At 37.1% G+C, this 13,037-nt stretch overlaps 1 protein-coding gene across 3 annotated transcripts in view; it reads left to right on the forward strand.

Annotated features, from left to right (window-relative positions):
- Positions 1-13,037, forward strand: part of SHOC2 (SHOC2 leucine rich repeat scaffold protein) — a 78,206-nt gene that overhangs the window by 48,659 nt on the left and 16,510 nt on the right. For all 3 annotated transcript variants that reach the window (XM_062001104.1, XM_062001105.1, XM_062001106.1), the window contains one exon: positions 4,957-5,088. In XM_062001104.1, the coding sequence (XP_061857088.1) occupies positions 4,957-5,088 (132 nt within the window). The remainder of the gene's footprint in view (positions 1-4,956; positions 5,089-13,037) is intronic.

The following is a 13,037-nucleotide window of genomic DNA, read 5'->3' on the forward strand; positions in this document are numbered from 1 at the left end:
TTCATCAGAGAACCTAGTGAGAGACAAATAACTATCAAAGTTACAGGAACTATTTGTGACTTTTTCCCAGCACTGCTAATTTCAGATAATTATTCTGTACAAGTTACCTTACAACCAGTGTTCTGACACACCAGCCTCAAGTCCCACTAATATTTGCATGCTGCTCTTCCTTGTACTTTCCACAAATGTCTTTATCCTCTTGCTGTGTCATCTGGCACAGGATTTATCATGTTGTGAAGGATTTCATAATTTTCAATCTACTTAAGCATGGGCAGGCACAGAGTTAATCCAGTGGAAAACAGGCTATATAACAAACTGTGTTTGCCATCCAAGAGTCTAGCCTACTGAGAGAATTAGTGGTAGGAGACATTGAAGCTTCTTTGTTACTGACCTATACTGTCTCCCTACACAACTGTAAATTCCTATATGCTTTTATATATTTTTTTAAATGAAGCTGTATTTTGAAAATTCTTCATGGCCATTTAGAAACAGAGTTACGTAGTCAGGGCATGTAACTTCGTCCTCTTGTCGTAACAGGCTTTCAAGGCTAGTCCTGTAATAGGACTATAATTCTGCCTCATTATGCAGAAAATATTAGTCATTTCATCATGCTGGGGTTTTTCAGCAGGTATATTTAGCTTTGTCATACTATAACATTTAATCCCTGTTCATACAAGAAAAACCGTGAAGTTATTGCTCACCCCACCTTTTTAAAGCATTGTTGAGATGTATACTTAGCTGTATTTTTAACAATGTTTTTAAATGGAAGGTGGTTGGGAGCCTGTTTTATCCAAAAAATGTATGTGAATCACTTCAAATTTTGATCTTGTAGAACCTTTGAAAAGATACGTTTCTAAAACCTACATAATAGGATGTAACTAACTGTTTTGTGAAGATTATTTATACAGAAACTGCTTCATGTCTTTCATATGGACATGATTTCTTAAAAATCTTTTATTGTCAAGCTAGCTACTACATGCAATTTCTGTCTGCTTTCTTGGCAAATTTTGAGCTTCAATTCTTTTTTTCCCCTTGCAAAAGAAAAAGAAAAACCCAACCACAAACACCAGTACCTTTCTAGTTTATTTTTTAATTGTCCTGAGAACGCTTGTTCCTTCAGTGCAATTGCAAGCACTCCATAGAGAGTACTTTATTTGCTACTGTGAGCTTCATATTTGTCTATTTTGGCCATTACTTATGGCAAGAAGTTAATTTTACCTGTGATTAGATTTCCCTAAAGTAGTGATTTGGGGTGTCTGAACAGTCCTTTGGTGAAGCCATGCTGGAGTTGTCCACATGGTGAACGGGAATGGGTTTTTCCTTAGTAAACTGCTTTCTCGATAAGGCTGATTTTGAGCTGCAGCACATTTCTAGCTGGCATATTCCCATTAAGTTAAGATACAAACTTCTTTCAGGAAAGTTTATGTAGCACATCAGAAAAGAGCAACTGTTGATTGTTTAAGATGAATATGTTCATGAGCTCCTCGCTTATTAGCCATTTTTGTACCTGTGCAAATCTTTCTTTTAGGAAAACTTTCTTTTTTATTTTGACATATGCTTCTTACCATAGCAAAGCAAAAATACCAGATTTCAGTTGTATCTTGGTGAAGCTTATTTGCACCTTTTTTTTTAAAGAAGAGTGTTTTTCCTTCATTAGAGTTGCCACCACAGACAGTAAGGAGGACACTTTCAGTCACTGAAACAAGCTGGCTTTACATCAACTCCTAGGAAAAGCATTGTGCAGATGGCCTTAAGTGTAGCCTCTTTGTTCTTGCAGATCATTATTTGTTGTATCAATTGTTTGTGCCATGTGTTTATCCTGGCATAACTTTTGAAAGAGCTGCTGTTGTGCAGCAGCGCAGTGCACAGTGTGTCCATTCAGGGGGTAAATCACTGCTGTCAGTCAGGCGGGGAAAGAGCTGCCCCTGTTCTCGGCTGCTGGCCTGACTGCAACACGCTCTCCCTGCCCAGCGCCATTCTGGTCCTACGGACTGGGATGGTTTCAGTGGTGTTGATTACATTAACTGCTGTGTTGCTGGTACACAGACCTCCATGTGCACAGAACACGGAGGTTTTCACCCAGGAGAGTAGGCAGAGTTTAGGAGAAGATGGGGTCGATGGTGCTGAGGCCACAGAGTGTGAGCAGCATTGGTTTGTCAGGGACTGGACCCTTTTATTTCTTTATCCCTGTATTTTTCCACACTTGTTCTTCCTAAACCACCGGTTCTTACCCCTTTCCTAAAGATACTATAGCAACTCGCACCATCCCAAGTTGCTCTTCTTTGCACCTTGTAGGAGGTATTCAAACCCCAGATGTAGTAACAACCCTCAATCTGCAAGGCTCTGGAGAGTCTTTCCATATATGCACTGTGATGCACACATAGCTCACATAGGCCATGGGACTGATAGCTGTTCTGGAACAGCCAGTATTTGGGTTTCTCACCCACTACTGATCCTCTGTGTGCCTATGCATATGAACAAGAGGCTCTCCTACATCACCTAAACATTTTGCACCTTGTTAAACATATTGGGTGTAAGATTTTTTCCATACTTAATGGAGAACAACAGGAGAAATGAACCTTGAGTGCTTTTAGTTGACTTGCACACTCTGTCTCTCAGCAGTCCAAAGTACTCAAAGAATTTTGGTGCCGACAGCACTTCACCTCCATTCCCCTCCTGCCCATAAGGGAAAAAGAACATTTTGGTGAGATGTTGTCAAGCCAGAAGTATTTTGATGTCCAAGAGCAAGATTCCTTGCTGAGCAGCATGAACTAAAAGCTTGATATTGTAGTATCTCTGAAATTGCTTTCCTTAAATCACTGTATTTCATGATAGGGCTTTAACTTCTGCTTGATTTCTGCTCTAAAGTCTAAAATTTGTTGGGCAATCCTTAATCTATTTTACTATTCAAAATTTTTATTAAAAGTTTACCAGTGTGGCTTTAAAAACATGATGCTGTCATCTTTAATAATAAACATCCAAATTCAAGTGTTAATTGGCTAAACAAACATGGGCACTCTCCTTTTTTTTCACTCCCTCCCCAGGATTAGCAAGTGAGATGTTTGTTTCAAACATGTTAGCTTGCTGTTGTCAAAGTTTTCAGCAGGTGCAAAAATGAAGTGAAGCAAATGTTGCTGGAAAAACCCAAGTCTTTCTTCGACTTCAGCAGATGTAGAGTGGGAAGAGTCAAGTAAATGAGAAATCAGTGTGGTGAAGTGGAATTTATGCCACATTTCAAATTTGACATCGTTGGTTTAGGTCTGAAGTGAAAACAAATGAAAACAGCAATCATGAAGTGAGAACTACTGCCCCAAAGTGTGTGAAGGTTTTTGAGTTATCTTAGTAAAGATTTGTGGGGTTCTTTTTGTTTTGTTATTTTATTTAAAGGAAGGGATTTTTATATCTCCCTCAAACTTTTTTTCCTCCTCCTATTGCCTTCTACACTTTGCCCACTTGTTTTTGTGAATAACATAAAGATGCTCCTACCGCAGAACATTAACTCTTGATATTTTTTTTCTTAAATTTACTTTTTTTTCTGTGTATTAATGGCATTGAAACGTGGTTTATGCTGTGCTGGATACAGCAAGTTTGACTGTTGACTTGGATTGCCTGGAGTACACTTGAATGCTGACTTGAGAGAGGGCACAGAGTGATGAGGGAGCTTAACATTTCTGTGTGCCTAGTTTCTAGAAGAACATCTCAATTTGGGTTAATAAATGCAGGAAATAAGATCGGTTTTGTGTTAACAACTGAAGAAAATGAAGCTGTTGGAGTTAGCTTTTGTTTTTGCTAGCTTTTAACAGTTGTCAGTACAGAGTCTGAATACATAAATATCTTAATATTTATTAAATCACCATTTGTGAATATCTGCTGATCTAACAGGTAGACACTCTACACGTCAGAACTTGCCCAAGCTCATCCCGCAAGCCTGTGGGAAAATCCTTAAAGGACTGTGTAAAAGATACAATACCAAAGCTTAAAAATAGACATTTGTGCTGCTCTTCCAAATTTTGTTACTCCCTTAGTCATGCTCTTATACACAGATACAATGACCTCATCTTTACTCGATAGAGTTGAAGCTGTTCCAATCATTTGCATTAATGTCACCTCCATTAGATGTAAAAAATGTGAATGCACATACCTGTATTCATCCATACACTGTTATTTTTTTTAAACCAAATAAAATATTGCTCCAAACACTGTGTTTGTCACTGAAATAGGTGGAACTACTGTAAGTAGAGAGTTGTGCCTAGCTGCACTTTTAGATTAATTTGTAAATGTCAGGAGTGAAGCAGTTCAGTGTAAAGTAGCTCTAAAGTCTAAGAAAGCCATTCTGTTTATAGCTTAATAGATAAACCCTTTCTCTCAAAATTTTATTTGCTCTGCTTGCATATTTAAAATATAATGATGTGTAAATGGATTTTCAGTTAACTTACGTATTGTCTTTCTGTGATGACTAAAAGTTATTGAAAATAGAACTTAGGACTTATGGGTGGATTATCTTGATTGTCAGCTATGTAATTTTCATGTCTCTTATTTGCTGATTTTGGGCCTGAAAATAATGGATAGTATAAAAGCAGATCTCAGTTTCTCAAATATGAATACAATCTATCTTATTTTGTAAAGTTTTAAACTTCTAGTTAGCCTGAAACAAGTGTGAGGTATAGATTTGTTATTTTTATTGTACAGCTTGATCACAGAAGAAAATCAATAAGTAAGATTTCTTCAGAGAATCTATGAAAGCTTTATCTGACGTTTTAAAAGTTGTTGATTGGATTTTAGATCTGACTGATGACATTATGATCCTGTAATGCCTTATATTTTATATACGTAACTTTATGGCAGCAACAGCTTTCTTAAAATGTCCCCAAATCTGTCTGATTCTGTTAATCTGTGTGGAAGTCTAGAGCTGTATGTTAAAGCATTTGATGTTTTGGTTTTCTTGTATGCTTTTAGGTGAGTTGTGTAACCTCATAACGCTGGATGTAGCGCACAATCAGCTTGAACATCTTCCAGAAGAGATTGGAAGCTGCACGCAGATCACCAACCTTGACTTGCAGCACAATGAGCTGTTGGACCTGCCAGAAACTATAGGTATGTGAAGAGGCTGGAGAAGAGAAAATAATCCACAATTTCAAAATGTTCAGTAAGAGGAACAAATTTAAGAATGAGAGTTTGCTTGATGTCTGTAGAATGACTGATGTTTTAGCTCAAAGCAGTTTCAAAAGCAGGAGATGCTTACTTACCTTAAATGTAGTTTCTGTCTCTCTGAATGATATTATTAGCACTACCTGTGCTGCAGAGTTCTGCATTGTCTAAGAATGAGAGTTATAAAGAAAAGATCCATCACTTCTAACTCCAATTTAAGATGTTCTGTGGTTATGGATATGTAGCTACAGCTTATCTGTCCGTTCTGTAGCGAAATTGAGCATATAAAGCAATAAAAGACTAAGACTAAAAGACTCTTAGTTGAAGTGTAATACTTTGTCAGATAGTTATAACTACTGTCTTTGACTAAAGAAAACAAAACAAAAAAATATATGTCTTAAATGAGTTCTTTATATTTTAAAAGAAGTCACCAAAGTCTGTGTTCTAATGCAATAAGCTAAGGAGCATTTGCAACTTAGATTGAGAATAAGACTGAAATAAACACTCTCCGGTCCGTTTCAGAATCTCATTTAGAATGAAACAACAAAACATGACTTTTCCTAGTTAATTAAATCAATTTCAAACAGATGGCAGAGAAAGATGCGTGCTGTGATTTTTAAAAAGACAAACCCCACCATGATTTTTAAGCTCTTATTTGTCACCAGAACTTACTCGAAAGAACAAATATTATTGCTTAATAATTATATTGAACATTTTGTTAATGTACATAACACGTAGTAAAGAGAATGAGCCGAAGAGTGAGGAACTGCTTAACAACACTTTGGCTTTTCTTCTACCAGTAAGTTGTTGAGTCTGGAGCTACTGTGGCTTTTTGTTTAGTATGTTTGACCTGAACAGAGTTTACATTGATGAAGTATCCACTGGAGCTAAACTTCCTTCCTGGATTGATGGTATTTTTAAACTCTTGAGATCTTGTTCCATCTGGAATTTGCATCTAACACACAATTCATAAGCACAGCCTTTATTTTTAAAACTATTTTGTGAACCTCACTGCAAGTTGTTTTTAAAAAAATTATTGTAGCATACATGTCATTGAAGAAATGAGTTCTCTGAATAAACTGCTAATTAAGGGAAAAATTCTCTAAGAAAAAGTGAGATTTTCATTGTCAGGGCTTATAGACCACTATTGTTGATCCTTGTGCAGTTTACTGAGTTGTTTAGTGACTGGCAGCCACTGAACTTCTCGGAGCACCACAAAAATCTTACTTAAAATGTGTTGCAAGGCAGTGCTTCAAGGGAGAGGTCTTTGGGTAGGAGAGGCACAAAGTTACTTAGGCAGGTAAGTAATTTCCGATAGATAGGAAATTGCTGACTGTGCAATCAAGATAGTTTGGACTCATCTATTTCTTCAGAAAGTTGCTGTAAGCTTAGGTGGCTTGTGTTGAGTCAGGTTCATACTTCATTAGACTAGGTTTCTGCCTGTTTTCTTTGTCTTGTTTTTCCATTGCATTATCTTTATAGTTTTTTTGTAGTTAACTTGTTTTAAAATGTATGTAGCTGTCTTTTTACATGCTTATCTGAGCTGAATATCAATGCTAAGCAGCTCAGCAAACCACCAAAGACAGATGAATAATGGTAAGAGACAACAGCGTGCATTGTGCCTTTAACCTTACACTGGTTCAGTTTTTGCTCCTCTGGAAAATACCTGTTGTTTGTATTGCCCAATGTGTAGTAGCTGAGCATTTCAGTTTAGACTAAAAACTTAAAATCAGAAATCAGTATTTGTGCCACATAATTCACAAATAGCCAGAACTGAAGGGAAAAGTTTTAAACTCCAGCTTCAATGATAATGATCAACCTACATTTATGTGTGTTACAGAAAAGGCCGCCATAGCCAGTTCAGCAACATCGGCTGTATTTCTTAGTCATCACAGTTTTGGTTCAACATGAAAGCAAGTTGCGGCTTGATTTTTAGATTACAGCTTGCTTTGTGGTTAGGATTGTTCAGCGAGAGATGGAGTACAGAGAAAAACCCAGCGAGTAAATGGTGCGTGTCGGCCTGGCGCGCCACGCTCCGTGCTGCTGCCGGACACCCTTTCCAGCCTCTCCGCCTCTCGCTCCCTTTTCTGTCTCTTCTCTACTTGTGGAGAGAGCTGGTGTTTGGTACAACTGGCTTTTCTTGCAACATTTACACACTGCCAGGTTTCAGTGTGCTCAATGTGTAAGTGTGATGTTTCCCTGCTTTAGTCAACCTGGGGAGGTGTTCACAGACTGGGTACAAAAAAGACCAAGCACATTGCTCATTATAAATGTTTGATGTACTATAGGCCTATGAACCTCTTGTTATGGAACAGACTTTCTATTACTGCTAGATCTGTCTTTTCCTCACCCACTGACACCCTTTTGATGGAGGCCTGTTGTTTTTCTTGAGAGGGATGTTTTTGTCAAGCTGCTTTGAAAAACAACAGCCCCCTTCCTTTTGAGTTTCTCCCTCCCCTCAAAAAAGACTTATTCCCTCTTACTACCCTAAAAAAGCTCCTTGCAAAATGTTTCTTCAATTCACTCCTGGACTATCAAACCAGGTTTTAATTTTACCACAGAAAGATTTCTGAATCTGCTGAATTTAAAATAAGGAAAAAAAAAAATCTTGTTTTCCGACTAACAGCACTGTACTGAAATATGCTGGAGCTGTAAGGGAAGGGACGTTGTAGGGTGACATGGAGGGGAGTGGCAGGGAGGGGATTATGCATCAGCAATGATTACAGAGTTAGCAGAGCCAATATACCCACTCTGTAAAAATACAAAGTTCTTGTTTCAACTAACGCTTTATAAGCACACTTTCATGCAGCAACTAATGTCGATTTTAGATATTAGTTGTCAGGAAGTGACCTAATGTCTTGCTTTATAGATATTGGCTTAATACATTCATATCTGTATTTCTTTTTGATTGAAAATTGTAAAGTACTTTGTATATTAGATCACTTCCTGTAAGAAAAATGAGCTTTGTGGAACAGCTTAGCACATTCCAAGAGTCTCGAGTCTAGAATCAAAATCATAGTGAGATCTTAGCTGCTTAGTGTTTTAATTGCAGATTTTCCCTTCACCCTCATGTTTTGGTTCTTTTTTTTCTTTGGTGAGGTAATGATGAATGACTTTTTACACAATGTCTTATCTCAGTATACCTAGCTGGCACATTAATGTATCCAAAGTATATATAAAAGAAGGTGAATGTTTATACAGAAAGTAATAAATGGACTTTTGTGACAGTGAGAAAGCAAATTTTGGGTGGATGAAATTGTTTCTTTAGATTACAAGCTAGGTTAGCAAATTTTGTGCTGCAAATACCACTTTGTGAGTATTCTCTCTTTGAACTTTTAATTTTAGCACTCTGTGCGAATGTGTTCACAATTTGTTATTTAAGAGCACAGAAACGCTTATTTGAGAAAGCAATTCAACAGAAACAGAATGGCAGCTTTTAAAAAAAAATCAAGTTCTTCATCTGTTTTGTAACTTTATAGTTTTATGTGTTTACATGTGTGGTTTGATTACAGTCAAATGTGCCATATTCATGGACATTTAAGGCAACAGGCATTTTAATAAGTAAAAGAATAGTCAGTTGTAAGTGTTCCAAAATATTGCTTTAAAAGCACAAAAAATCCTCTTACTGGACTCACTTTGCAGTGTCTGACACGACACTGTTCCTAAGAGATGGCTGGGAAAATGGGAGACATAGTCAAGGCCCTCCTGCCCTTGGCTGTGACACATTAGCTCAGAAGCTAAAATCACCATTCAGTGAAAGCAAACATTGTGTGGAGTAGCTTTGCCATGTTTTCCTGGTTGAAACTGTGTTGCAACCTAGGCTTCTAACCCATTTAGCCCCAGTATACCTCTGAGAGCACTGCTGTGCTTTTAAAACATACAGTTAATAAACTGTGATGCATTGTGACTAGAACTGAACCTGTGTTAATTGGTACAGTATAGATGATACAAATGGTAGTTGAGAGCTTTTAAATCCCTAGAAGTCCCAGTGAAGGTGTATCTGTAAATGTATAAAATGGTATTTTAAGGTATTTAGCAGGCTTGGCAAAAACTGGAAAAGTCTTATTCTGAAGTGTTTGACGTGCTGGCCCCTCAGTGCTCAGCGGTAATGTCCACATGGGACTGATGGATTTGATGGTACTAATTGCTCACCATTCTGATGGAACAAAGAACATAAGCTCCTGCTCCAGCTTTGATGGCAATATTCAAGTTCTTAAACTTGACCTGTGCTAGGTCTGTGAGCATTCAGTACTTTGCCTGTTTCCATAAGTTCACGTTGGGAGATCTGATCAGTGTCCTGTGCTTTGTTGTCTAAGGTTTTGTTCTTGGACTCTACTGCTAATGAAATATATGAAATGATGTTTTGCTAGTATTGGCCAATCACATTAAGCTCAGCCTTTTATATGGTGGCTCCCACTCTTTTATTCTCATTTTTAGGTGATTATGAGCCTTTGCTAGTTCTCATGGTGGTCTCATATAGGGAATGAAGCTTGTGGTTGTTGTTGTTGGCTTCAACTCTACACTTAATAGATGTAGAGCAGTGAAAGTAGCTAGAAAATAGTGAGCAGCAGGAGAAGATAAGTGGGAAGTGACGGCTTACTGCCTCCTCCAACGGCAGAGCAGGGGGGATGAAGCAAAGCTGTGAGATGTCGATCTCAAACTAGTAAAAAGCAGACTGTACTGTGTGATGGGTAAGGAACACTTGGGGCTCAGTGTTCGCACAGGTTGCTGTAGATTCTAAAAGCTCACAGGGCAACATGAGAATTATGCAGAAGAAAAATGTATCAGTTGCTTCTAAATTCAGAAGTCGTTGTGCCACACGCTGTTGAATCTTCCCCCGGCTCTTGGTGAAATTTCAGAGTATGCTTTACCATTTTCTTAGATTCTTCTATTGGTATCTGCTATTGGGCACTTTTTTTTTAGAGTAATTCTTGCATTTTGTAATCAGCTAAAAATGTAAATGTATATGCATGTGTTATACATTGTGCATGTTTATACAGTAGGGCAGAGTTAAAAAATTAAAAACACCCATCACTTAGGAAAGATTAAGATTTTTTTCTACATTGCCAGTTAGGTATAAAAGTATAAACTGTTCTTACAGTGTGATTTTCATTTATAGAAATGTTTAATTGCACAGAAAGCTTGTAAATAGTCAATTGAGAAGGAAAATAAGAGTACCAATGAAAAGTTAAATTAAATGCATGGAAGTTACTATGTGTTATTGTCTGAAGTACGAATTGAGTAAAATGCAATACTTCTGAATGTAACACACATTGCACTGAGTAAAATGCAACTTTTACTAGCCCCAAATAAGACTCAAATGTTGCTTTTTGACTCTGTTGCAATGTGGTTTTGTATTTTTGTACCATTTTCAACTAATCATAACTTTTCTTTTTTGTTTTAATAAATAAATCTCCAATGCAAACCCAATGTAGTTAAATACATACATACTGTTTTTCTTTAAAAGTGGAGATACCTTCTATGAGCTAATTCTGAGTTTATTGATTTGATGAGTGTTTATGAAAATGTTTATGCTGAATTTTGGTTGGATACTTTTCCTGGTAAGACTAGAATAGAGACAGCGTCACACAGTAATTAGATGCAGAGATCAATATGTACAGATAAAACTGCAGCTCACCAGTTTCTGAATTATATGTATACTGCAGAAAGAAAAAGCCCATAATCTTGTTTTCTTTAGGTAGGAAGCAGGCAAAAGGGAAGAGTGATTCAAATGAACACATCAGAACCGAGACTGAGGAGATCTGTTAGTTAGATGTGCTTTACTGAACATGTATTAAGTGGAATTGAATTTTCATAGCTTAGACTGTTTCAGAAACATGTCAGTAAGAGTCTTTGCTCCCTAGCCTTTTGCAGGTGCTGTGTGTGGTGCATGTCAGATACTTGAGCCTCTGTCACTGAAGTTTTGCCAGCATCTTGCGTGTATCTTTCACACATATGCAGCTGGCAATGATTATGGTCTTGAATCATAGTTGGAAAAGAAATAACTGCTGACATGGTCATGCTTTAGCCTTAGTCTTGAAATAATGAGGTTAAAAATCCTCCATCTTTGGTTGATACTGTTACATTGAAAATAGAGAAAAAATTCTGTGTTCTCTTCAGATAGCATTTAAACCAGTAAGGGTGGTAGAGATTTGTTTTAAATTCAGGTTAAACAGCTTTCTAATAGATAAGATCTTTATGAGAATTCCTAAACTTTTTGTAAGGAAGATAATACACTTTGGTTTCAGCAGGACAACAAATGATGGGCCCCACTGACCCTTGTAATTCATCAGTCTGAATCTATCTCTGGCTTGGTGTATCAGGAGGTATTTGTGGCTGAAAAGAAAAATTAAAATAAACAAAAAAATCAGTTTACTGATAAAGCAGTAAAATCTGGAGTTTGTACATCAAGTTTTGTGTTGTATTCAACTATACCTTTGTATTTGGAAAAGTATCATTACATTCCATGCTTTGGCTTTGGTAGTTGGTTGCAATGAGCATGAGGGATTCTGTTCTCTTCTGCAGTTTGCTGAGTGTTTGCTCTCCCACGTCCATCACCCTTCTGTCCCCATTCTCAATTTTCCTAAAATATCAGCCATTAGCCAGCCAGTTAAACATTAGGGATTTTCCTGTACTGCAGGTTGTAGAAAGGATTTTGCCTCAGGGTGATGGGATGGTGACACGAGTTTACATTTATACAAATCTATAGGCCTTAGTTTAGGAAGGAGTCACCCTGAGATCAGAGGAGTAGTGACTATGAGATTGTGTTCTGCTTTCTTCTGCATGTTGCAGAGGAGAAATCACCTTCAGGATGTTTCACCAGACCACTCACTTCGTAGTGTTGCAGTGTTGGGCATGGACAGACTCTGTCTTTGCTCATGAAGTGCACGTGAAGGTTTGTTTTACTCTACAGCTATCAGAAAAAATTGTTTGCTTTCTGACAAGAGAATGGATTAGTCAGATCAATAATTCTTTTCATCTAAAAATCTGTAAAATTGTTCACCAATTGTCATGGAAGATGGCTGACATTTGGAGAAACTAATAAAGTTCAAAGTCCGATAGAGGCATCTTCTGATTCAGGGCTCTTTTAGACATTGCTGAAATATTTGAATGCAGCATTTGATCAATATCCGTAGCTGGCCATCTCTAGCTTGTCTAGTCTCTCCTATATAGTTTTCATCTCTGTGAAGACCCTTAGGTCCTACCTGCTTCGTAGCATACTCATTGAAGTTCTATTGGCTTTTTCACCTGTATTGTTGTCTTTGCTATTCTTGCTAGAAGATTGATGTATAAAGCTTAAACCATGTACATGTGTTTTAATTAAAGATGACATCAAGGTGGTTTTTTACAAAAAAACCTTTACAATTAATTTTGAATGTACCTCTTGATTTCTGTTTGTTAAAAATGACTTCTAGTACCTTTTGTATGCAAAACAGCTATTTATCTTTCTTAGTGAATTAAGTGAACAGCTCTCTAGGAAATAATGTGTGGTCATGTAAAACATGTTCTTTAATAGGTGGCTACTCATTGCTTCTAAAGTTTAGTCAAATCAAAAATCTAAGAATAGTTGTAGAAGTTAGAGTATCAGAAATACTTCATAGTGCTGTGTTATTTGTAGCAAGTTCTTGCAATTATTTGTTGGGTACTGAGGTTCATATATACTTTGTTTGCAATCATATGGGGTTTTGATGTGCACAGCTCTTATAAATCCAGTTGTTTTTTTAACGTTATCTGCAGAAGAGTTCTCTCTAGCAAACACATTTTAAATTGGTCAGATGCTTCTGGTTTATTTAGGAGAAAGAAACTGATCCTGATAGCAAACTAACTTGATGAACTAATTTATATAAACCAGACTATTATTCCGTCTAGTAATGATGCAGTAACATTTC

This window comes from Colius striatus, chromosome 8 (assembly GCF_028858725.1).
Source record: "Colius striatus isolate bColStr4 chromosome 8, bColStr4.1.hap1, whole genome shotgun sequence".
In the NCBI taxonomy this organism is placed as follows: Eukaryota; Metazoa; Chordata; class Aves; order Coliiformes; family Coliidae; genus Colius; species Colius striatus.